This window comes from Carettochelys insculpta, chromosome 7 (genome assembly GCF_033958435.1).
Source record: "Carettochelys insculpta isolate YL-2023 chromosome 7, ASM3395843v1, whole genome shotgun sequence".
In the NCBI taxonomy this organism is placed as follows: Eukaryota; Metazoa; Chordata; order Testudines; family Carettochelyidae; genus Carettochelys; species Carettochelys insculpta.
The window spans coordinates 10834677-10857607 of record NC_134143.1 but is presented as its reverse complement, the minus strand read 5'-3'; the positions used below and the strand labels follow the sequence as shown (position 1 = coordinate 10857607).

The window sequence follows — 22931 nt, the reverse complement described above, 5'->3', positions numbered from 1 at the left end:
TGTGCTAACATAACATAATAATGAATTACAATACAAAGCGAGGGATGAGATTCTATTGGATAGCTTTGTCCTCTTTTTAAATCCATCTCCTCTCTACAGCAGTTTATTAATAACCACCATGACGCTTTACACAGTGCCTGTCGGTCAGGGATCTCTAAGCCCTTCTAAAATGACTAATCAAATGCTTTCCAATGCATGTGCCCATATCTATCACTGAATGAACTAATGCAGACTGACATTTTTCCCTCCTTTGCAGCTCCTACTTCAACTTCCTCCAGGTGATGGTGCTTTTTTCACTTTTGTCTGTTGAATACTTAGTACCTCTTGATCTGCTCTTTGCAATCATGCCATTTTCCTCCTGGTCCCAATATGCTGAAATGATTGGAAAAACCCAGGTACCCTCAAGGCTAGGTTACTCATACTTAAAAGATGTCATGGAAGGACATCATCCAGGTCTAGATCAAATACCGTTACACGTGACAAAAGAAAAAGTGCAACCATCCTGTTCCCCCTCAATGCACATGACACTGACTTTCTATTCTCTGCCAAATGCACAAGCAGTCAAGAGCAAAAGCCCAAGCAAGGCAACACGCATGACACTACCATGTCCCTGAACAGACATTGCAAACCCACAGCTTCTGAGTTGTGTACAGAAAGATCAAACTGACTGCTCACAAACAAGTTCTCTGTCCCTTGTGCTGAGACTTGAAACTGACCTTTGCCTCCGGGTTTGGAGCACTTTAATTTGCAATGGTGATAGAATTAAGAACTGAGGTTGGGGGTTGGTTGAAACAACACTCCTAGACAACATAAATCTCTCAGATCTACACATAACAAGCAGTACTGTGGCATTACAAAGAATAATTTTTTAGGCCGCAGACTTTCCTGGGTAAAACCCACTGCTTGTTATTTCTGAAGTTACAGACTAACACTGCTACGCCTCTGAGACGTTTAACCTGAACCTAGCAATGTACCCTAGAGCACAGGAGGAAGAAAGATATCTAAATATTTTATCAGCAACATTGCAAAACCCTCATCCCTGAGATTAGATCAGTGTGATCTTGGATTAGGATCAGAGTACCCCAGTCAATTATAAGGGATGTGTTTAAAAAAATCTTACTGAAATATTAATTAATAACATACTCAATTGTTAGAGTACTCTGTGCTTACCCCACGGCTAAAGTGCTTCTGCTAGGTACGCTGTCTGTTAGAAAGCAAACCAAAAGGAAGAAGCCGGTAAGTGGTCTAGCCACAACTTTCCTAAGGAGTCACCCGTGTTAGTCTATATCTGCAAACACGCTGGACTTCTGGGGCACCTTAAAGACTGACACATTGATTTGGGCATGAGCTGCCGTGAGTGAAAACTCCCGCTTCGCCACCTGCACATCGACCCAGGAGAGCTTCTGTACGATCCACAAACACCTTAAACTGCTCTACTGTGTTGTCACACCCGGGCTGCCCAAGTGCCGGGAACTCAAACAGCAGCCCCCGCGCCGTGCTCCTCTGCGCCTCTCTGGGGTCACTTTCAGGCTGCGCGCCCGTGAAACAGCACGTGGTCAGGGGCAGCGTGAACAGCACAAAATAACCCTTCCTAGCGCCCACGCCGGGCTGCCCGCTTGCCTGACCCCCCTGGAGGGCAGCTGAGTCCCCCTCTCATTACCTTAGTTGGTTGGAGTCCAGCTTGAGCTTCTTGGGTTGGGGTTCCTCCGCTGCCATCTTCATGCTCATTAGCCAGCAACGCCGCCTCAGGCTTGTCACTCGCCTCTTGCCGCGGCGGCAGCTGCAGCTACCAACCAGGGCAGCAAGCGGCCGGCTGCAGGCGGAGCGAGGGAGGCAAGGGGGGGGGGCAGCAGGGGGGGCCGCGGAGCGCCTGATTAGGAACGGGTGGGGCGCGGGGTGGCCATAGGTAGCACGACCCGGGTAGGGCCGAGTCAGGGGGCACGGGTGCCCTTCTCCCCGGAGAAACCTTTACCGACGGGGGGCAGTGACACGAGCCCCCTCGTTCTTTGCTATGCAGATCACGGCAGGCAAAGGACGGCGGGGCGGGAGGTAGCTTTTCCCCGGGTGGTGGGGATGCCCATGCTCTAGGCGGCGGCGGCGGCGGCGGGACACGATTCCGCAAAGAGCCACCGGCGAGGCGAGCAGCCACGTCCCTACACGGCTGCAGGCAGTCCGGCAGGCAGCCGCGCGAGGAGGCATGGGGCGTGCCGGGTCCTGACGGCCATATTTGCCGCTGCTGGAGGGGGAGTGAGGTTGCTGTCCTGAGTGTGAGCGGGGATCTGCCGGTGAGTGCGTGGTCGCCTGGCTAGCGGGGGGCGGATCGGTTGCTGTTCTTGCGGGGATGGGGGGAGGGGGTGTTGCATCACAGCGTTATTGTGGTAGGTAGAAGAGCCGATCGTTGAAGGCAGCTATTGCTTCTCCTTTGTGCTGCAGACGCCTCTGAGCGGCCAGGCGCCCGTCCCACTCCTGCTCGTGGGAGCGCCGTACTCGATTGGGTAATGCTCGCCGAGCGCCTGGCGAGAGCTGAGCATTTCGCTTTGGCACCCGACTCTTGGCTGCCTTCAGCCCTACAAGGCGTGTTTTCTGAGGAGGGTGTTTCCTTTCTGTTGTGCTGGGGGAGGAGAGGTTTGGGAGAACGCGAAATGTTTATTATCTCTGGTGTGTCGTTTTTCTGGTTTTCCACTCTGGCTCGGGAATAACTCCTGTTGTTAAGGCCAAGGTGTTAACAATCCAAAATCTGACGGGATTAGACGTTTCGCTGAGCAGCTTCTTTAACTTCAAAATGTAAAATACATTTCAGTCGATGTATCTGTTCCCTTCTCCTCTCCCCCATGTGCTGTCATTGTGAGTTAATTTGCTGTGTACTGAGCCATTCGTTTTCGGATTGGATTTCAGTCATAAAGTCTCTTTTTTTTTTTTACAAATGATTTTAGCTTTGGCTCCTGGAAACTTTCTGTTCTGTGAGGGGCAATGAGTTGCTACCGTCCTAATACTTCCTCGTTCCTATACTTTAAATCACGACCTGAAACCTCTTCCCCCAGGATAGGTTTGTTTCAGAACTTACTTTTGATACTATCACAATTCTCGTCATATTCAGGTTTCTATTTATGGTGATAGCATTCTATAAAATATGAAAACAGGAGACATAGATGTATGTATAATAACTAATATTTGAGGTTAACTTTCTTAACAGTCTCTACTTAAATTCAGAATTTCTGATAACAATTAAGTTTCAGTGGGGTAGCTGTGTTAGTCTGTGCCTTCACAAAGTAAAGGAAGCAGTCCTGTAGCACCTTAAAAATTAACAACTTTATGTATGAGATAATGAGTTTTTACGGGTAAGAAGGCAGGGTGTTTTACCCACAAGAGCTCATTACCTAATAAATAAAATTGTTAGTCTTTAAGGTGCTATAGGGCTGATAACAACTGAGAAATGAAAAATACTAGATTTATGTGGGACCAAAGTGTGGTTTGATTTGCATTGTGTGCTTTAAGGTTCATTTCAGCATTTGTGGCACATTTAGTTTTAGTTTTTATTGGCTGAACTGAGTAAGAAGTAAATGTACGTTGAGAAGAAAATTTTCTTTCTAGCTCCAGTCTAAGGTGGGAGAAAATCCAGTTGTGTCTTTGGGTTAGGCTTAGAGGCAGAATAACAGAGGTGATGTTGTGGTTGGTGTCTGCTACAGACCGCCAGATCAGAGAGATGAGGTAGATGAGTCTTTTTTCAGACAGCTAGGTGAAGCTTCCAGATCACAGGCCCTGGTTCTCATGGGAGACTTTAATCATCCAGACATTTGCTGGGAGACCAATACAGCAGCACACAGACAATCCAGGAAGTTTCTGGAGAATGCTGGGGATAACTTCTTGGTACAAGTGCTGAAGGAACCGACCGGGGCCATGCAGAACTTGACCTACTGCTCACAAACAGGGAAGAACTAGGAGGAGAAATAGAAGTGGACGGAAACCTGGGCTGCACTGACCATGAGATCATAGATTTCAGGATCCAGACAAAAGGAAGAAGGGTGAGCAGTAGCATACAGACCTTTAATTTAAAAAGAGCAGACTTTGACTCCCTGAGAGAACTGATGAGCAGGGCCCCTTGAGAAACAAAGATAAACTCTCTTTTTCCGCTTCAAGAGAACTGGCAGTATTTTTAAAGAAGTCTTACTGAAGGCACAGGAGCAAACTATCCCACTGCATAGTAAGAAATGGAAACGCACAACCAGCTTGGCTTAAAAGGGAAATCCTTAGTCAGCTTAAAATTACAAAAGGATGATGTAAGAAAAGCTGAAGTACTCAATGTTTTTTTTTTGCCTCAGTCTTCATGGAGAAGTCAGCTCCCACACTACAGTCCTAGACAATGCAGTATGGGAAAGTGGAGGGCAGCCATCTGTGGGAAGGAACAAGTTCTGGTGATGGGAAGAAGAGCTTTCAAAAACTTGGGGGGGTCCTTTCGGAAGGTACCATCTCCACGGGCGGCGTGTGATTCGAAAAGCTGCACTTTCGAATTGCTGCGGCTGCCATTATGCTAATGAGGTGCTGCATATTCATTGCAGCACCTCATTAGCATCTTTTGAGCAGGCTTATTAACATGCCCCTTTTGAAAGGAAGGGGCACGTGTAGACCTAGCCTAACAGTCACACACACATGTATTTCATAGAAGCAGTCACATAATTTATCAGTCTTTCAACACCACTGGAATCCAGAAGCTTGATATTAAGGAAATGTAATATACTGTATTAAGTAGAGTGGTTTATTATATCAAGCTGTATGGTGAAAGTTTACTTTATTATTATTTATATAGCATCTTAGTTTGCTAGGCATGTCATAGGATTACTACATATGTGCCCCTGCCCTGCGAAGGTTTTAGGCTATATTTTATATACCTCTGAATAAGTGATGAGCAATGGCATGATAACAGGAAGATGTAGGATGTAACAATTAGTCCTGCGCTTAGCTAGGTGTATTGCATATTTGTAGTGATTCTGTGTCTAACTCTTTAGCTTTGTTTTTAGTCCTTTATGAACAGCAGAGTAAAATCTTGTTGGTAACCCTCAGCTGGTTTCTCCAAAGTTTTGTCTATGCTAGGAAACTTAATAGCTGTTGATAACTTGTCAGCAATTGGTGCATTTGAACCAGCATTGAAAGTACTGTAGCTTAACTGGATCTTGCATTTGCCTGGGGAAGCTTACGAACATCTGTCTAATGACTCTGATGTTGGGAGTGCCAATTAACACTGCTCAGTTTTTAACAGCCCGTTCCAGGACCATGTTCACATTAGCACCAATAAGAATTTCTTGAAAGAGTCCTTCATGTACACACACACTTAATACTAATGTCAGTGTCTGCTTTCTCAATGTGTAGTCCCTTTTCTGTTGTTGACCATGTTCCATTCCAGTAGCCCTTACTGGCTCTTGCTTGGCAGGGGTTGTGGGGACCACCATAGTCTGAGCTTGAAAGTACAAGTGTTAGGAGAAGGTTGCTCCTCTGTAAAATTACAGTCTAAGGGTATATCTACAGTAAGCCGGGAATCCACACTGCCATGATTGATTCACCGGCCACTGATTTATTGTGTCTGATGTAGGCATGATAAATCCATCTCCAAGCTCACACCCATTGACACCAGTACTCCACCCAAATGAGAGGAGTACCTGGCGTCGACAGCAGATCAGTTCCCACCGACCTTCCCAAATGTGAGACGTAGCAGTAAGTATGTCAGCTTCAACTAGCAAATAGCATAGCTGAAGTAGATCAGCAGTGCCCCATAATTTAGAGCAGGCCTTAAATGAAGAAGGGAGAGGAGAGAAAAAAAAGATGACTGATTTCTATATTACACATGCAGAGGCAATAAGTGACTTGTTGACAATCACACAAAGTCTGAAGATCTAGAAGTGGAACTAACATAGCTTTGAATGTCGGAGCCTTACGGACAAGACTGTTTTGCTCACACCAATGGTTACTTGTATTCGTAAGCAGCTATTGTTGTTTTTTTTTTGTCACTATAATATGCTAGCAGCCAACCTGTTGTCGCTCTTTAATGCATACTTTTTCTCTCTGTGCTTCCTTTGAGCTGAAAATGTTGTAGCTGTGATTCTCAGCAGGGCTAATTTTTAAAGTGGCAATGAACCTTTCATTTCATCTATCTAAGAAGTTGCTTTTACTTGTTCTAACTAATTAAAGGTACAGTGTCAGCATGCAGTGTATTTGCTGAAGGGCTTTGTTTGGTTGCTTTTTTGAAAAGCAGTTACACCTGCTCCTATGTCTTTAAAATTTTACAAAGACTCAAAATTGGCGAAGTGAGTTTTCTCCCCGCTTTTTCTAGACCCATACAAATGAAGATGATAATTACTGGTTAAAGTACTGCCCTCTACACAAAGCAAGCAAAATATGCATTAAGATTAATAATTTTTTTTAGCAGTTGTATTTGCTCAGGTGTTAAATGCAGCAAAAATAGTTATTTAAAATGTTGAATGTAAAGCAACTTAAAGGATTCTAAAAAGAGCTCTCTTTACTGTTATGTACACAGAGAAAAGAATGGAACCTTAAATTGACACATTTGCATTTAAATGCTAAGCAAGGCAACACAAAGGCTACATCTACACTACAGTGATCTGTCCATGGAAGTTACTGTTGGAAGAGAGCTTCTGGCAAAAGTTCTATTGACAGATCACATCCACACACAAAAGAGGACTGAAAGAGCAATCCGCTCTGTCAACAGAGTGGCCAGGCTGCCTGGCCCCCTCTCTCAGCAGAAGGGCCACCTAGAAGCTCAGCAAACAGGGCTGGCAGCCCAGTGAACACTGCACACATACGCACCCCTAACCACTGAAGCTTTAACATGGCATTTTTGTCGACAGAAACTGTTGACAAAGGCATTACTCCTCATTATGGAGAGGCAGAATGCTGTTGGCGGAAGTGCTGCGTTTTGTTGACAGACCTCTCTAGTGTAGATGTAGCCACAAGGAATTTTGTAAACACAAGAAGGGTAACCTAAGAGGCAAAAATCAGTCAATAGGGCGGGGTTTTTTCCCCGCAAAAGCTAATGGAGGAAGATGCTGAGTGCAGGATACAAAAGGAAATACAGATCCATATAAAAAATAATTGAAATATTATGTTTATAAAGGGTGGCGTAAAGAACTGAAGAAATAAAAGGCCATTCTGCATGCAAAACAGAAGCAAAACAGGTGAATTACAAATGCAGTCACCTAAAACTGAAAGGAGTGGTAATGTAAAAAGCGAAAGAATGGAGATGTAACAGAAGAATAAAGCTGTTTGCGATAGGATGAGAAAAGTGTATAGCCACTTTAATTTATCAAAATGGGACTTAAATAGCTTGATTCTAAAAATCAAGGATTTAATCTGTAGTACACTTAATATTTTGTAACTGAAAACACTCTGATCTGTCTTTGAAAAGTGGCAAAAGCACATTTCCATCTATCTGTATGTAGGTAAGTGAAAATGCCACGTAGGCATGGAGGGGAAAAAATGTGGGTTTTTATTTATTTTTAATGTTGCCATCCTAACTTACATTGGGTGAAGTCCTCTGCTGTGCAGAGAGCCAGTACAAGATCTGTGCACCTACTTAGTGAATCCCACTTAGTCCCTCAAAATTCAACTCACTTCAGTGGCACCTTGACTTTTTACTGGCCTTTCTGCACACTGAGCGAATAATGCCTTTGAAATCCTTAGGTCCATAAGGAGTATGGAGCTAGTAAACATTAATAAGGAAGACAAAAGCTTGTCCCTTTGGAACTGTCTACAGTGCTATTAAAAGTGGAAGAAGTTGCTAAAAATCTAATTGCTTTTTAAGCTGTATAGATGATGATCAGTTTCTAGCCATAATAGAGCAATGTTTTAGTTTCAAACACAGTAGCTAAATGTTTAAAAGAGAGACAAAGTTGCTAGAGTGGTACTGTAGGTGGAGAATGTGTTCTCAAGTATTTACAAAACCTCAGGCAATGTCATTTCCTCTTTAAACTCTGACTTCTATTTGGCAAAACTTATGGAAAGAGTGGTGACCTATTCAGTGGGTTTGTGCTTGGAAAGGAATATAAGTAATGTAGAGCTTAAACTAGATGCTTTTGAGCATTGAGAAGAACTTTGATGCTAAACTTTTCCTTGTTGCAAATATTAATTTTTGGCTTCTGCAGGCCATTATGGAGGGATGAACTGAATATGGGGGAATGGCAGATAGAACAAAAGACCTAGCCCTGAGAAGTGGCTCTGAAGAGGGTTGAGAGCACATCAGTACTAGGGACCTTTTTAAGTCTGAGTCCCAAATGGAGGTAGCAACTGATGTGGGGGAGGTAGGGATGTTCTGACAGTTGTTACAATTTCATGCAGTATTTTGGGAATCAGATTAAGTTTTTATAATCCCTATTAGATCTGAAGAAGGGGATGTGTCCCACAAAAGCTCGTCACCTAATAAATCATTTTGTTAGTCTTTGAAGTGCTGCATGAATGCTGTTTAGTTTTACATTCCCTGGTTCATCATGATACATATGCAGCTCCATGGACCAAAAATGGGGGTGTGTGTGATAAAATTAGGCCTTACCTATACTTAATGGCACAGTTGACCTATTTCAGCTACATAAATAGGTCAGTGTACTTACCTCAGTGACTTGCATGCAGTAAGATTGATGGGAGAAAGCTCAGAGATTGATTTGATCACCTCATTTTCTACCAACTGTCCATTGATTTATCCCACCTGCTGTAGAAATGATCAATCTACCATGTAACCTGGACAAGACCAAAGTCAGACTGTAAACACGTTCAGAGTGGTATCACTTCCAACACAGGCTTTCACTGGTTAGAGTCTTGGCCTTTTAAACCCAGAGTTGTGAGTTCAGTCCTTGAGGGGGCCTTCCAAGGGTCTGGGGTAGGATAGATTTTTTTTTTTTTTTTTTTTTTTTTTTTAAAAAAAAAGGTCCTTCTGTGAGTGCAGGGGACTGGAGTCAATGATCTTTCAAGGTCCCTTCCAGTTCTGAGATGTGTATACACAGCTTCAAACTGGATTCCTCAGAGACCACCAGACAAAGGAAGGGCTGTTGGTGTAAGATGTCTATATTTAAACTTTTTCTTTGAGTCACTAAATGGGCAGGACTTATTTCCCAAACGGGGGTGGGGGGGAACCATTCCCAAAAGGTTGGAGGACCCTGGAAGACTGATTGGGTAATTCCTGTTGTGTTTAAATCTGTGTCTGATGGTGCTGTCCCAGAGAGGCTAATTTACTCTTAAGGGTAGATGTGTGTGTTTTGAAAGAGCTGTGTTGTAACTGCTGGCACTACATTGTTCATAGTGCTCTTTGGAAAAAGGTCAGCACTTACGCTTTGCTCTAGGCAGTCTGGCTTGCTGGAGAGATCACGTGTAAGGCAGGATTCTGTACAACCATGAGAATCCCAGTTGGAAGGGATTACAGCCTTAAAACTCCTGAGGACAAGGGGTCCCTGTATGGAGACAGGTGAAAATGTGAGACCAGGGAAAAAACATGTAGTTACCCAGAAACTCCTGACAAAGACAATATTCAACTTTCTATCCTTTTCACTCTTACTAACTGAACATTATAGAAAGGCTTCTATGTGGAGGAGAGTGGCATGCTGCCTGCCATCCATACTTCTCAGCAGGTAAGTGCTGGTGTGGCAATTGGCCATATCAGGGATAAGAGCAATATATGGTAGAACCCAGAATTACAAACTTCCCTATTCAAAATGTTGCAGTTTTCCCTCTTGTTCTTCCTTTACCTCTAGCATTTCCTGTTTAATGGGATATACAGCCAGATTTCACTACCATTAGCCTATAGGCATTAGCATAGCTAGAATCAACAAATCAGAATCAACTTTCTTACCTAGCACAGACTGGGGCTCTTCAGGCTTGTGCTGACATCCTTTACACCACGCTATTGTGTGGCGTACAAGGATCGACAGCCAAGCCAAGAGAGATCGCTTTTGCCACATCTTAACCCATGCAGCAGATTGAATTCTAGAAGATCAACGGGGGCGTGGTCAATCTTTTAAGTGTAAATCAGCTCGCTCACATACAGAAAGTAAATGGTCTCAGTGGAATAGCCCTGTTTAGTCTCGAGAACAACAAGGAGTCTTGTAGCACCTTATAGACTAACAGATATTTTGGAGCATAAGCTTTCGTGGGCAAAGACCCACTTCCATCAGACGCTTACTCTTACTGGGACCCCACTCTTTAAATACCCCTCTGAAACCACCCCCCCCCCCACTCGTGCATCTGATGAAGCAGGTCATTGCCCACAAAAGTTTATGCTCCAAAATAAAATGAAGGCAGCCATTCCTACCTCCTGCAGTTGTAGGTCCAGGGAGGGTTAGTGGGTTATGGATTATAGTAGCAAGATAAAATCTTTGTCTCTGTTGAACTCATGATAATTTGTTATTTTAAGCTTCAAGGCTTGTTTTTGAAGGTATTGCACAGGCCTTCTTTGAGGACAAGGACTGAGGTCATATACAGAGTGATCAGGTACAGTGCATCTTTTTTTTTAAATCCCTGAAACTGACATACAGCAGATGACAGCTTTAAATGGGGGGGAAAAAAAATAAACAGCTTTTGGTTCTGGCAAAACCACTGATTTAAAGTGTATCAAATTACCACTGGAATTCATGTTTGCCCCAGGGAAAAAACAGCTTAAACCAGACAAGCTTTACCTGTTTGCGTCTCTATGGCTCTTAAATGCCAGTCAATTTAATATGCAAGAACACTTCCCCCCTCCTTATGCCCCCCCCCCGAAAACAAGCATCCCAGATGATCTTTTAGAACTTCTTTATTTTGTATTTTTCTCCTTTCTGTTGTTTTTGGAGGAGACAAGGGAATATGCTGGTTAAACTTCTGCAAACCATAAGATGATTTCCCATAGTTTGTTCCAAATCATCCCATTCTATCTGCATCCAAACAAGATTCATAAAGCTCTGTCTTTACCACATCCATAACAGTAATGGAGAGGTAGCCTTGTTAGTCTGTATTCTGACAAAACAGCAGTCATGTAGCACTTTAACGACTAACAAAATTATTAGGTGATGAGCTTTCGTGGGCAGGCTTACTTCTTCAGATCTGCATCCATAACAGATTTCTTATCCTGCGCATCAACCCTGTCCTTTAGTGCCTTAGAATCTCTTGGATATTAATAGACACTGTAACCTAACTTAGTTGTTCTTCTGCTTGGGCTGATTTCTAAGATGTAGTTAACAAAGGTACCCTAAATGACTCCCAGTCATAACCTAGAAACTGGGTTTATGGAGGATTTTTCATCAATATCTCTTATTATCCTTTGGCTGCTTTTTCTGCACACTTTTCCCCTGGATTTTTCCCCCAGTCACATTATGTCTGCCTATCCACTTACAGATCCCTTTATTTAAAAAACAAACAAACAAACAAAAAAAAACGCTACCATAACTTCTTTTCAAAGCATTGTATCTTTTAAAACCTTTTTAAATGTAAGGATTTTGCAGCAGTCTCCTTTAGATCTCTGAAGTTCTTTTCCCAGCAGTCCTATACCAACAATATTAGGTGCTATGGAAACTTGATTTCAGGCCCAGTACTTCTGCCTCTGTCCAAGTAAACTGGAATGCCACTGAAACTGGTCAGATGAAGGGTCCTCTCTGTGCTCCCTCATGGAGAGGGGTGGGGCAGTGGAAGTGCTTTTATTTCAGCTTTGCATGGCTCAGCACTGGTCTGCAGCCTTTCCAGGATCTATTCCTTGTCATTCCAGCAATTCCCAAAGCTGCTCAAATTTACAGCAGCCTCCCAATGGCTGCCTATAGGCTGCAGCACTGCACGTCAATGCTTTGTGGTTCTTTGGCAATGTGCAAATACACACCGTGCCGCTTTCAGAATGCGTCTGACAAGGAATAGGCCCTACACTGCTCTTATGCTTTTGTGGCTCTTGTGTGTTGGCAAGGCATTAGGGAGAATCTGCTAAGGACTACACCACCAGATTGCTGACTTCCAAATAGGCAAATCTTGCCAACTTGTGACCCCTTAGTCTCAAATTTCACTATTGAGAATTATTTGACACGTTGCCTGATTGGCCCCTGATTCTGCAATGCATATGAGAAGTCTGTTTGTTTGATAGTCTAAATTGGGGTGCACAAAGTGGGGGGATGGGCTTAGTTGGAAGGGTCATGGAATTTCATCAGAGGGATGCAGCACAGTCAGCAGCTGGGTGGCAGGCTCATGCATCTCAATAAAAATATTGATATGTTACTGGTTTTCTATATGGTTATTCACGTTTATATACTGATTCATAAAGTTTTTACATTCTACATGTTTTCTTTTATGTGCTGAAGTTTTTTATTTTTTTCCAATATGAACATAACTGAAATTTCAGTTGGTTTGGATTACTTTAGGCAGGTTGCAAGGACGAAAAGTGGAGCCCGTTGTGGGAAAAAAAGGTGGCTCACCCCAACCTAGATCAAGGGTGATTAGAATACCATAATCTATTCTCTTCATCCAGTTCTATATCTGACCTATTTTTGAACAGTGAATTTCCTCAGATTCTTCCCCAGACATCCTTGGATGCAATTTGCATGTAAGAGGAGATGGCTCCAAACATGTTTTTTTCAGGAATGTGGAATTAGATGAGGTCTTTGTAAACAGTTTCCCAGTTAATCACTTGGATTTTGAGCTTTCAGGATGAAACATTCTACCCTCTGTCCCCAAAGGAAATATGGTTATTCAACAACTAATACTGTAATGATTTCTTTAATTGTTAGTCTAGTCATATATGCAATAGTCAGTGATGGAGTGAGTCAGATTTGGAAACAGACAGAATTGAGGATGCAAGTAAATACATTATGAAAGGCCCTGTTAGTTGGGAGATGGAATACTGTACAAATCTGTACCTCAAAGACAGGCTATGACTTCTAGTATGCAAAAGCAAGACAAATAGTGGAAAGGGTTGTTTTTTCCTGCTAAATTGCTGACTAAAACTGCTTCAAAGCATTTTTTAAAGACACTATTTAAAAACAGAACATCTCAGAAGATGATTACCAGTGGGCAAAAAAGACTCAAGTTGATTTAAATATATGTTGAGGAACACATGAGAACCAGAAATTCTTTTAAAAAATGAGGCAATTATGATGAAACCTATGACTCAGCTCTACTGCAGACATGTAGAAAGTAGGTGTCATTTAAGCACTGGTTTTTGTTAATTTCTTTTACACTCAGTCTGGGAGTTTCATCTGATTAAAAGGGATGAGTGCCAGACACCAAGCAATTATGAGTTGACTGCATAATATTTGTCTTAATGTACTTTGAATTCCAGCTTTTAAAAGTGTGTGACTATCAGTCTTCCTTAAAATAAGGAACGTTAATTGAAATGACAATCTTACAATGATAAGGATACAGAGTAATTGTACTTAAGACTGTATCTTGGAGGGGGAGGGAGAGGTCACTCTCTGTGGTAACTGGCTCTTTGAGATATTTTGTGCATGTGGATCCTGATTATGGTATCCACCTACCACAACTGGAGTTCAGAATGTTTTCACTAGCACCATTCAGTAGGGGTTGTGTATATTTTACGTTATCACTTCACTCCCTGTCAAGCCCAAGGTCTTAACAGCAACTTCAACCACCATGTAGTTCTTTTGACCCACAGAATCTTTGTTTATAAGAATCAAAACTGTGAGGCTTAGGGGGTGGTGTCACAGGCTGTACATAGCTTGAAGAACCAAAATTTATTATAAAGATAAGTAATGTTGCTTCCCCATAGCTGTAGATCCCATTTATAGTGATGAACCAGCAGGCACCCTATAGGAGGAGGGAGCTAGGAATTATTTGACAAAAAGATTACAAAACTTGCTTGAATATGTAAACTGAAGATCAGAGAGAGAGCTGCTCTGCAGACTTCCACTATTGGAACTTGATTTAGATATGTTACTCATAGGTTGTGTCTGTACTAGCCCCCAACTTCGAAGGGAGCACGGTAATTAGGGTGTTGGGAGATTACTAATAAAGTGCTGCGGTGTATGTGCAGCACTTCATTAGGCTAAATCTCCCCCATGGCAACTTCAAAGTGCTGGCGTGTGTGTAGCTGCAAGTACTTTGAAGTGCCTGAGCACCTTCAAAGTCCCTTTACTCCTCAAAATTGCTGCGCTGGCACTTCGAAGTTGTTGCAGGGGAGATTTAGCCTAATGAAGTGCTGCATATGCACCACAGCACTGCATTAGTAATCTCCCAATACCCTAATTACCATCCCTTCTTCAAAGCTGGGAGCTAGTCTAGACACAGCCATAGTGCTTGGGCTCTGGTGAAATGGGTTCAGATGTTTGAAGGGGGAAGACTTTGTTATAAGCATTTCTAATACAATTAGGAACCATTGTGAATTTGAGATAAAAGCCAGCCTCTTGGATTTATTCCTGTAAACTATGGAAAGTCTAAATTTAATGAAAATGGGTAGTTCTGTCTAAGCAATATATTAGCCATCTTCTCACATATGGAGCATGGAATTGAAATTCAGTCAGTGAAGCATGAAGTTTTGGGAAAGTTAATAAACTGATTCTCAGTGCTCTGGAATAAAAGATTGAGTGAGATTAAGACCACATCAGTGTACCCATATGAAACGCTATAGGAAATGTTTTATCAATAAGGCTTGCAATTTCATTATTCTAATAGCTGATGTAATAGCCAACAATAATGTCATCTTCATTGACATCAGATTAACTGGACATTGGCAAAGAATCAAAAGGGAGGACCCATAAATCACTATATTTATATCCCATGTTGTACCAGCATTTCTCAAAGGAGAAAATAATATGAATAATCCATCTCGGTCTAGTCACTGACTGAAGGTTAAGAACTGAACTTCCCCCTGTTTGAAGATGGAATGCTGATACAGCAGCTAAGTGACTTTGACTGAAGTAATAGATAACCTAGTGTGCTGTGTGTGTGTATATATAAGTAATCTAAAATACCTGACTAGAACACCAGTGTGGAGTAAAATCCTTGGAAGATCTCATCCATAAAGAGAGAAGTGTGTGTGTGTGTATTATTATATATAATTATAGTGACTATCTTCCTGTTCTGAAGAGCACTGTTCTTACTAAGGACAGACACATGGATGTTATCCTAGCCTTGACATGCAATGAGGCTGAGTTTTGGTATAAAGAATTAAAATGTGATTTTTATTTATTTATTTTTAAATATCACCCTTCCAATGCATAAAGGACATGAGAAATTGGTGGTTTGATACTAGCAGTAACAATAAGAACCAAAACTGGTAAGAGGAGCAACCAATACAAGTTAAGCTTTCTCTTGCCTTTTTTTCCCCCAAAATACTCTTGGATTGAATGAAAAAAGGGAAAGCATCAGTTTGATGCTGTGACCAATTAATAATGCAGGCAGCTGCCAGAGATCCTGGACTTTTTCCTGCTTGAACAAAGTATTGGACACCTCCCTGTTCTTTTTTTTGAATTGATATGAATAAGTTTGTATGGGAACTCTCTGATTTCATGGAAATTGAATTTAGAAGACTTTTTTTTTTAATTCCCACTCATGGGATAACGAGCATTTTCCTGTTTCGTACAGCCACTAGACTCCCAGCAAGAGAAGAGCTGCCTGATGCATGTCTGAATACTCCATTCTCAGTTTATGGCGTCCTGGTTTTAAAAAATAAAGTGTATCAGACTTTCCTGCCTGTTTATTATAATAGGCCCCTATGAAACTGTCTGTGAGAACTTAAATAATCCTTAAATATAGATAAAAGTATTTCCAAGAGCAGTGAGATTAGCTTGCCAATTCTAGCACATTCATGTAAAATTGTCATCTAGGTGAGACCTACGTTGATGAGGCTAAATGGCTATCTATGTACTTCCCAGTCCATCTTGGATGCATCAACTAGAGTCTGATGCAATCAGAGAAGCAAACTGAATTCATGCATGTATGTTTCCCACCATTCACCATTCCACAGGGGTTAGAATTGGATCCAGAATCAGCACATTTAATAATGTGGCATCTTGGTTTGCAAGCTAGACTTGATTCTAGCTGAAAGTGGCCTGAGACACAATTTGGCAAATGAAGTTATGAACATACTTACTAAAAGCCACATGGCATAAATGTGACAGAGCCTTGTTTTTGTTGAAGGCTAAGTACAGCAGTGGAGGATCAGATTTTTTTTTTTAAATCAGGTATTTGTCTAGTGTGAGGAATGTTCTTTCTGCTACTGAATTCAAGAGAGATCTAATGAAATGTATAGATCAGGATGGAATCAGATTCAGCTTTAAATTGATCCATAACTCCAGGGTGGAAGAAGAAGAATCACTTTCCTTATGGCTGCTTTTGATTGTAGTTGTCATTTTCTGTCCCTGCCTCTTTCCCGTGCACACACTGAAGCCAGTTAGCCGTGTAGTGGTTCAATGTGCAACCCTTGTCAGCCTTGGTCCAATTACCTGAAAGTGGATCTCGAGCCTCTTAATGAGGAGACTCCTCAGTCTCTGTGCTAAATAGATTTTGACCACAGAATGGTAAATCATGCATGCTTGCTGCTGCTTCTCTCAGGGAAATTGGTACAGATAACCATAATGAGTGTTTGTATCACAGCCCTTCAATGGACACCAGAATAAGCAGCATGTAATGCATCTTGAAGAGATTTTTAGTGGTCAGTGGATCCTCTTCATGTATTGACTTACCCTATGTAAAATAACTCCAAGCTTATTATCCCAACACTAATTTAGCCATACTTTTCTTTATCAAATCCAAAGTCCAAATGGCATTCTTGCAGTTGTTCTAACCATGCCTAAATGAACATTTTACTCCATCCAACCAGTAACAAATGGTTTTGATAAGCATTTGATCAAGATACTTAAATGGTGTGAAAGCCATGGGTACTTAATCTAATCCTTGGTGAAGTAGGTATTAACCACAAACTCTTCCAGAGCATAATTTCAAGTCCTTCAACAAACCAATGATGTAATTGTCAGTCACTGATTTCAGCTAAACATAAATTTGAGACAGTTAAACCTCATTTCCCATTTTATCTAGATTAGATGAACAACTTCTTCTCTTTCCCAAGGTTTTTTCACTACACTTTTTCATTGCACTGGGGTTCACGTGAGTTTTATTTGTAAGATAGCACTGGTATATAGGGTGGGAAGGTTCCAGCTGTTTCCTTTTAGACTGAGTCTTTGTATATTTAAAGCCAGTTGTAAACACTGCTGTTGGTTACAGGCTTTTTTTAAAGACACTACTATTTTTTTAAACCAGGCATCTTCCACTCTCCTTTTCTGTTGGCGTTGTGAGCCCATTATTTTCAAGGCCTGCCTTCTGCTTGCTAGACTGGCCCTTTCTTTGCAACATGTTTTCTTGAGATAACTAATTTCTTCTACACTTGTCTTAAATTGGAAGTAATTTGTCATTAATCTGACAATCTATCATTTTGCAGATAATCCTTAGTTAAGTAGCATGATTTGATAGATTGCTGTCCTAACCAGTGTTCCCTATAAGCGGAGCGCTTGGGTGGCTGCCCAGGATAATTCAGGGACTGCCAAGTCGGTTAGCAGAGTACTCACAGCCGGCAGCATGTGTTTGTATTGGAGGTGCACATCTGCACATGTCTTGGTGCACGTAAAATTTATTCTGTCCATGGATGTTAAAAAATAGAGGAAACGCAGGTCCTGGCATGCTAAGCAACTGCATAATAGTTTTTCTTCTTACAGAGATCAATTCTTTTGAATTCTTTCTCCTTGGGAGTTGAGTTCCTTAACTTTTTAATTTCAGTAGTGGCACTATACCAGTGAAGATGAAGATGAAGTATAAAAGTATCTCGCCATTTGACAATACTAGGTATCTATGGTCGGCATATTTTGAAGTAGCTGAAATGAAGGCAAAATCATCAAAAGAAACTTTTTGCTGGCTTAATAATCTGTTCACTAATAGGCAGAGCAACGCTGCTGTAGGATGTTGGTTGTGGAATATCAGACTGCTGATGAGATTTTTCTTTTCTGCCCTATCTCCAATGGAACATCCAGAGGTTTTGTCCAGTTTCCTCCCCCTACCCTCCATGCACTTCAGTAATTCCCGAAAGGTTTTTAAATCATCAGATGACTCTAGTGCACCCCTTGAAAGGATTTCACTGGGTGTGGAAGATCAAAATTCTCCTGATTAACTGGCATTTTTCTCTGTCATTTTGAGACTTGCTATTCCTCTGTTTGCTGAACTTGATGAGGATAGTGATTCATGAGGATTTGCAACCAGTGACTTGCAGAGAGATATGTTCAGGTGGAACTTGTCCTTCACATTGTGGCCATGAAGGCCAATATAGCCATGGTTGCAGACCACATGGGAAAGGGGCCTTTAACCAAATCAGAAAAAAAAACCCAACCAAACAAGGAACATTGTGAGAATTAACATATTCAAGTCCAGTAGGAGGTTCTTTCCCATGTCCCTCCCTCTTCTTGTTTTTGTTTTCTTTTTTTGGTGGAGGAATTTTGGATCCAGCCTTTGGACAAGAAAATATCTAATGCAGGCACCATAATAGGAGGCTGAAGGATTTGTGTAGGAGTTATAGCCTTTTATGTTGATTTGCAGAACTTTTCATCAAAAGAGCCCTTGCTCCTTTTTGAAGAGGGCACCTACCTTGCACTGAAACTGGGGTGGCTTGCACTGAAACCAGAACACAGAAACCAGAATTCCCCTAAACCAGAACAGAATTCCCCTAAACCAGAACCCAGAACCCAGAATCAGTCTCTTTCCAGGAGTCTAAAGAACCTAAGGAAAAAGTATCTGTGTGGACTGTCTCTCCTGAGTTTTTGCATTTAGATGGACTTGTGAATGATACACTTAGGAACTATGGTCCTCCTTCAAACAGCAAAAGCCTCCATCTTGAATGTCAGAGGAATGACCCCTTTGCACATGGATGGGTTCAGGTCATGTCCCTCAAGTTGTGCTTTTAACTCTGTTCCGTGCTCTTATTTCATCTTATGTTAGTGCCAAAAAGCTAAGTGAAACCATAACAGTTACACTAGCTACAACATTTAACAAGTCTATTGACTAAGTAACACAGCCAACAACAAGGAAAAAGACCACAGAGGAACACAGTCAGGTTCCAATTTACTGCCTTGGGCATTCAAAGGAACCGGGGATGGGTTTGCTGTGTCCTTTATGCTCTCAGAGGAGGTTGAAGATGAGGTAACTAGAATTAGTGTGTGGTATTGGAGTAAAAAACTAGGAGTCAGAATAACAAACAGGGCTGTTTGTGCCATAGAGTTAGAGTATGCCAGGCTTCAAAAAGGAACTTTACCCTGCCTGTGCTTTGGCAGGACCAGCCACCCTGCAGTGTATAATTTAAAAAACTCATCTGTAAGACAGAATAAATATGAGCAGCACAAAATAACACTCCCCACCAGTTAAGGCTCTGTCATGGATTTGCTCACCACTAGGGCTATCTCTTCCTTGCTGTTTGTTCCAGGTCTACCTGCACCTTGGTGCCTGTCTCTCCCATACTCTGTCTCAGCCTAGAAGGGGGAAAATCAAAGGCTTTTTGTACAAAGTGCCTCCGAGGACTCTTTCCATGCACTACCACATCACTGTTGACTGACAGAATAACCTGCCCCCACCACCCTCCTGTGATCAGCAGCTCCCCCAGCCCCCAATAACTCCTTTTTAGGGTCTGGACTCCTACACTTACAACACCATGAAATTTCAGGTTTAAATAGCTGAAATCATAAAACTGATTATATTTTAAAATCCTATGATGGAGAAATTGACCAAAAGGGACTGTGAATTGGGTAGGGCCTTATTCATAACAGTGCCAGATTCTGAACTCTTCCAGTGCAGCTTGAGGGAACTGAGAGAGGCATAAGAGCAGGGAAGAGAAGGAGACCTTAGAGCAGTGAAGAGAGATGTGGAAGGGGCTGGAGCAGTACAAGGAGCACATGGGAACTCCACACCTTTGCTATGCTTCATGGCTGAGGGTTGTGCCCTGAGGGGCCAGCAGATCTTTAGACCCCACCACTTGTTCAAGTGTAAGGGATCATCCAAACACTGTTTTGAAAACCCAAGTCACTGACTGACTGAAACTTTGGAAAAAATGAGTTTCCAAAAATGTGACTTCTCTGTAACCCCTAAGGGACCTTCTTCAAAGGGACTGTTGGTGTTGGGGACCTCAGAACAAAACCACTGGGGGGGGCACCTTCCTTTTCCATTGAATCATCTGCGTGCTCCCCACTGTCCTACAGTTACACTCTCTCTCCAACTTGCTGCTCAACCACAGTAAAGGAGAGAGACCTTAATCAAGAGGAGCCCAAAATGAACTGAATTCCTTTCCCATGCTGACTCCACAGCTAGGGAAGGGACTCTAGGCTCAGCTTTTCCTTTCCTGCTACTGTTTTGAAAGGGGGAGGGCAGGTCAGAGCAGCTTGGAAGAGCTGTGGGGAAGGGAGAAGGGCTTCAGGAAGAGGGCTGGGAAGGGAGGGTCACACTGCTGGGCAGGCATGGAGATGCTGTGGGGAAGTGAAGGGGCTGAATTGCAGCCAGTGATTTCTGTGGCTCAGATAATCGCTGAACGGAGCAGAGTCTGTGGAAGGTGGATTAAGTGGGCTGTGGAACATGGGGATGTAGAGATTTTTAAACAAGGAAATCAAATCCCACACCCAAATTTTGTAACCCAATTAAGGTTGCTGTGCTTCCCAAACATCAAATTCAACATTATTCAAATTATCACAACCCAGGAAGTACACGCTCCACACTCATAATACAACTTCAGCTTTTCCCACTTTACGTAATAAACCCCGATGTTTCAGTAACACGCCCTGAGCACTCTCGTCTCGGGAACAGCACAAAACACTTTAGGAACAGACCACTGCAGGGTAAAATGGAACACCACTTCTTTGCTAAGGTAAAACTTGGGTTTAGATTAGGTATTGCCTACAGGAGCTGTGCCACCTGACCACGCTCTGCGAAACTGCATCCGTGTTTGCCACCTTCACCTTTCTCCTGAAGAGTCCCGAGCTTCCTGTCGCTGAACCCTAGGGAACGTTGTGTTTGCCACCAGACAGCTGACGATCCCTCAGAAGTTTCCTGTACCCTGCTGCTGACACAGAACATGTCATTGAAATGAGGCACACTTGTTCCCCTGAGGCACTTGTTCATCTTTCCTCATCTCTGCAAAAGCTCTGCCAACCTGTTCCAACCAATCCCACCATTCAGTAGTAACTCCTGTCAGTGCAGCTGGGTGGTGTTTGTTCTCACCTCTGGAACACTGGATGAACCAGCACGTTTTTAGTCATCCTTGTGTACCTGTCATGGGAAGGTTTCAGCCAGGGGAATCCCACGAGTCTGTAGAGTGCGGAGCTAAGCTGGCGTTGTTGGATAGCACTCTGTACATTTAACTCTTGGTTTCCTGTGTTGGGTGCAGCTGAGCTCAACTTTCTGGAAGGCCACAAGGCATCACAATAAATGTAGGGCCAGGTAATACTAGCAAAGGAGAGGTAGGCACCATGAGTGGTTGCTTATGTTAGTCCCTTACCAGTAGGCATCATTTCTGCCCAGTGAATTTTCTGAGACTTTCCTCCAGATTTTTAATGCCACCCAGCAGTAAGGAAAGGGTGAAACAGTAGAATCTGCATTTGAAGAAAAGGGGAGAAAGACAATTAGTGTCAGCATATTGAAGACGCTTTGGACAAAACCACTTCAGATTTGGGAGACGGGGGTGGGGGGACACGAGAGGTGTTCACAGGTTAGGGTGACGAGAAAGAACCTTGTGGACTCCCACATTGCAGAGATGTTGACTAAAATGAGCAGGTTATCTTTGCAGCCTCTTGGAGTGGAGAGTAAATAACCTGCTGAAAGGCTGCTTCCCCAACCCTTTGTATCATCCCCTACATTTGGGTGAACAGTCCCTCAGCTGACAGTATTGAAGGCTGCAAGTTTATTAAAATAAGCATGAATGACTTGTCATGGCCTATGGTCATGAGTTAATCATTCATGAACATCCACAGTCTGTTCCTTCCTAAAGGTCTGAAACCAGAGGTGTGTGCAATCTGATTGTGAAATACTTGTCCATAGCAGTGAAAGAAGGTAGCAGAAAAGTGCAATATGTGAAGTGTTAAGAGGGTGTGTTTGGGAACAAAGTGCTCTTTTGGAAGGTTATCCTTGAGTAAAGATGCATTGGTTGGGTGGTATATGTGTAATTTCTAGGCGTGGATCCAGGAACTTTACCCTCTGAATGTCCCGGTTCTAAAAATATGTTGCACTGTGACTACTGCTGTCATTTACTTGTCCTGTGGGTTAAAGGGATAATTCAGTCCTGCTTTTTAGTGGCTTCACTGATGTTTCAGTATGAAGTACTTTCTCAAGTACAGTGTGCCTGTTCTTGCTTCCTTTTCTTGCGAAATCTGAGCTCTGATTCAGGACAGATCAGTATCTAATGGTGAGGACTCAGTAGCTAAATGGTGATCATATACCATCATGGTCACCTGAAGATTCTTATGCTAGAGACTGTTGTTTGCTGTTTTATTTAGCAAAATTTTACAGTAAAATAATGATCCAGGTTTTACATATTTAATGAAGGAAGCACATGATTTGCTAAAATATTTTAAACTTTTGAGAATCAAAATGCTATCTATGCAAAGCACTATGTGAAATAAATTCCCTTAATTGAGTTTTCTGTAGAGAAGTATGCACATTACCACTATGTGTCTCTTGATGACAGTAGCAACAGAGATGTCTAAGATTGGATCGGAGTCTGAACTGGCATTTTATTGACAGGTTGGTTCTGCCAAATCTAGGGGTGTGGCGCACAGATGCAAGGTTTTGACTGCTTATGTACCTCTTGCTAGCACTAAATTGGGGAGTAACATGAGAGAAAATGCCTTTTTGAAGGGAATTCTAGAACTGGGATTGAAATGGTGAAGCTATTTTGGAAAATCATAGAAATTTAATTTTAGAAGTTTACAAAAATGGTCAAACAACTGGTATTT

The 22931-nt window shown here is 42.3% G+C and overlaps 2 protein-coding genes across 2 annotated transcripts in view; one reads left to right on the top strand and one right to left on the bottom strand.

The window, feature by feature from the left end:
• The window catches only part of ADK (adenosine kinase), a 523961-nt gene extending 522102 nt beyond the window's left edge, over positions 1 to 1859 (bottom strand). The window contains exon 1 of the mRNA XM_075000013.1: positions 1661 to 1859. Within this exon, the coding sequence (XP_074856114.1) occupies positions 1661 to 1728 (68 nt within the window). The 5' untranslated portion in view covers positions 1729 to 1859. The remainder of the gene's footprint in view (positions 1 to 1660) is intronic.
• A 294-nt stretch (positions 1860 to 2153) lies between these two features.
• Positions 2154 to 22931, top strand: part of AP3M1 (adaptor related protein complex 3 subunit mu 1) — a 37706-nt gene continuing 16928 nt past the window's right edge. The window contains exon 1 of the mRNA XM_075000011.1: positions 2154 to 2285. The gene's annotated coding sequence lies outside the window, so the exon portion shown is untranslated. The remainder of the gene's footprint in view (positions 2286 to 22931) is intronic.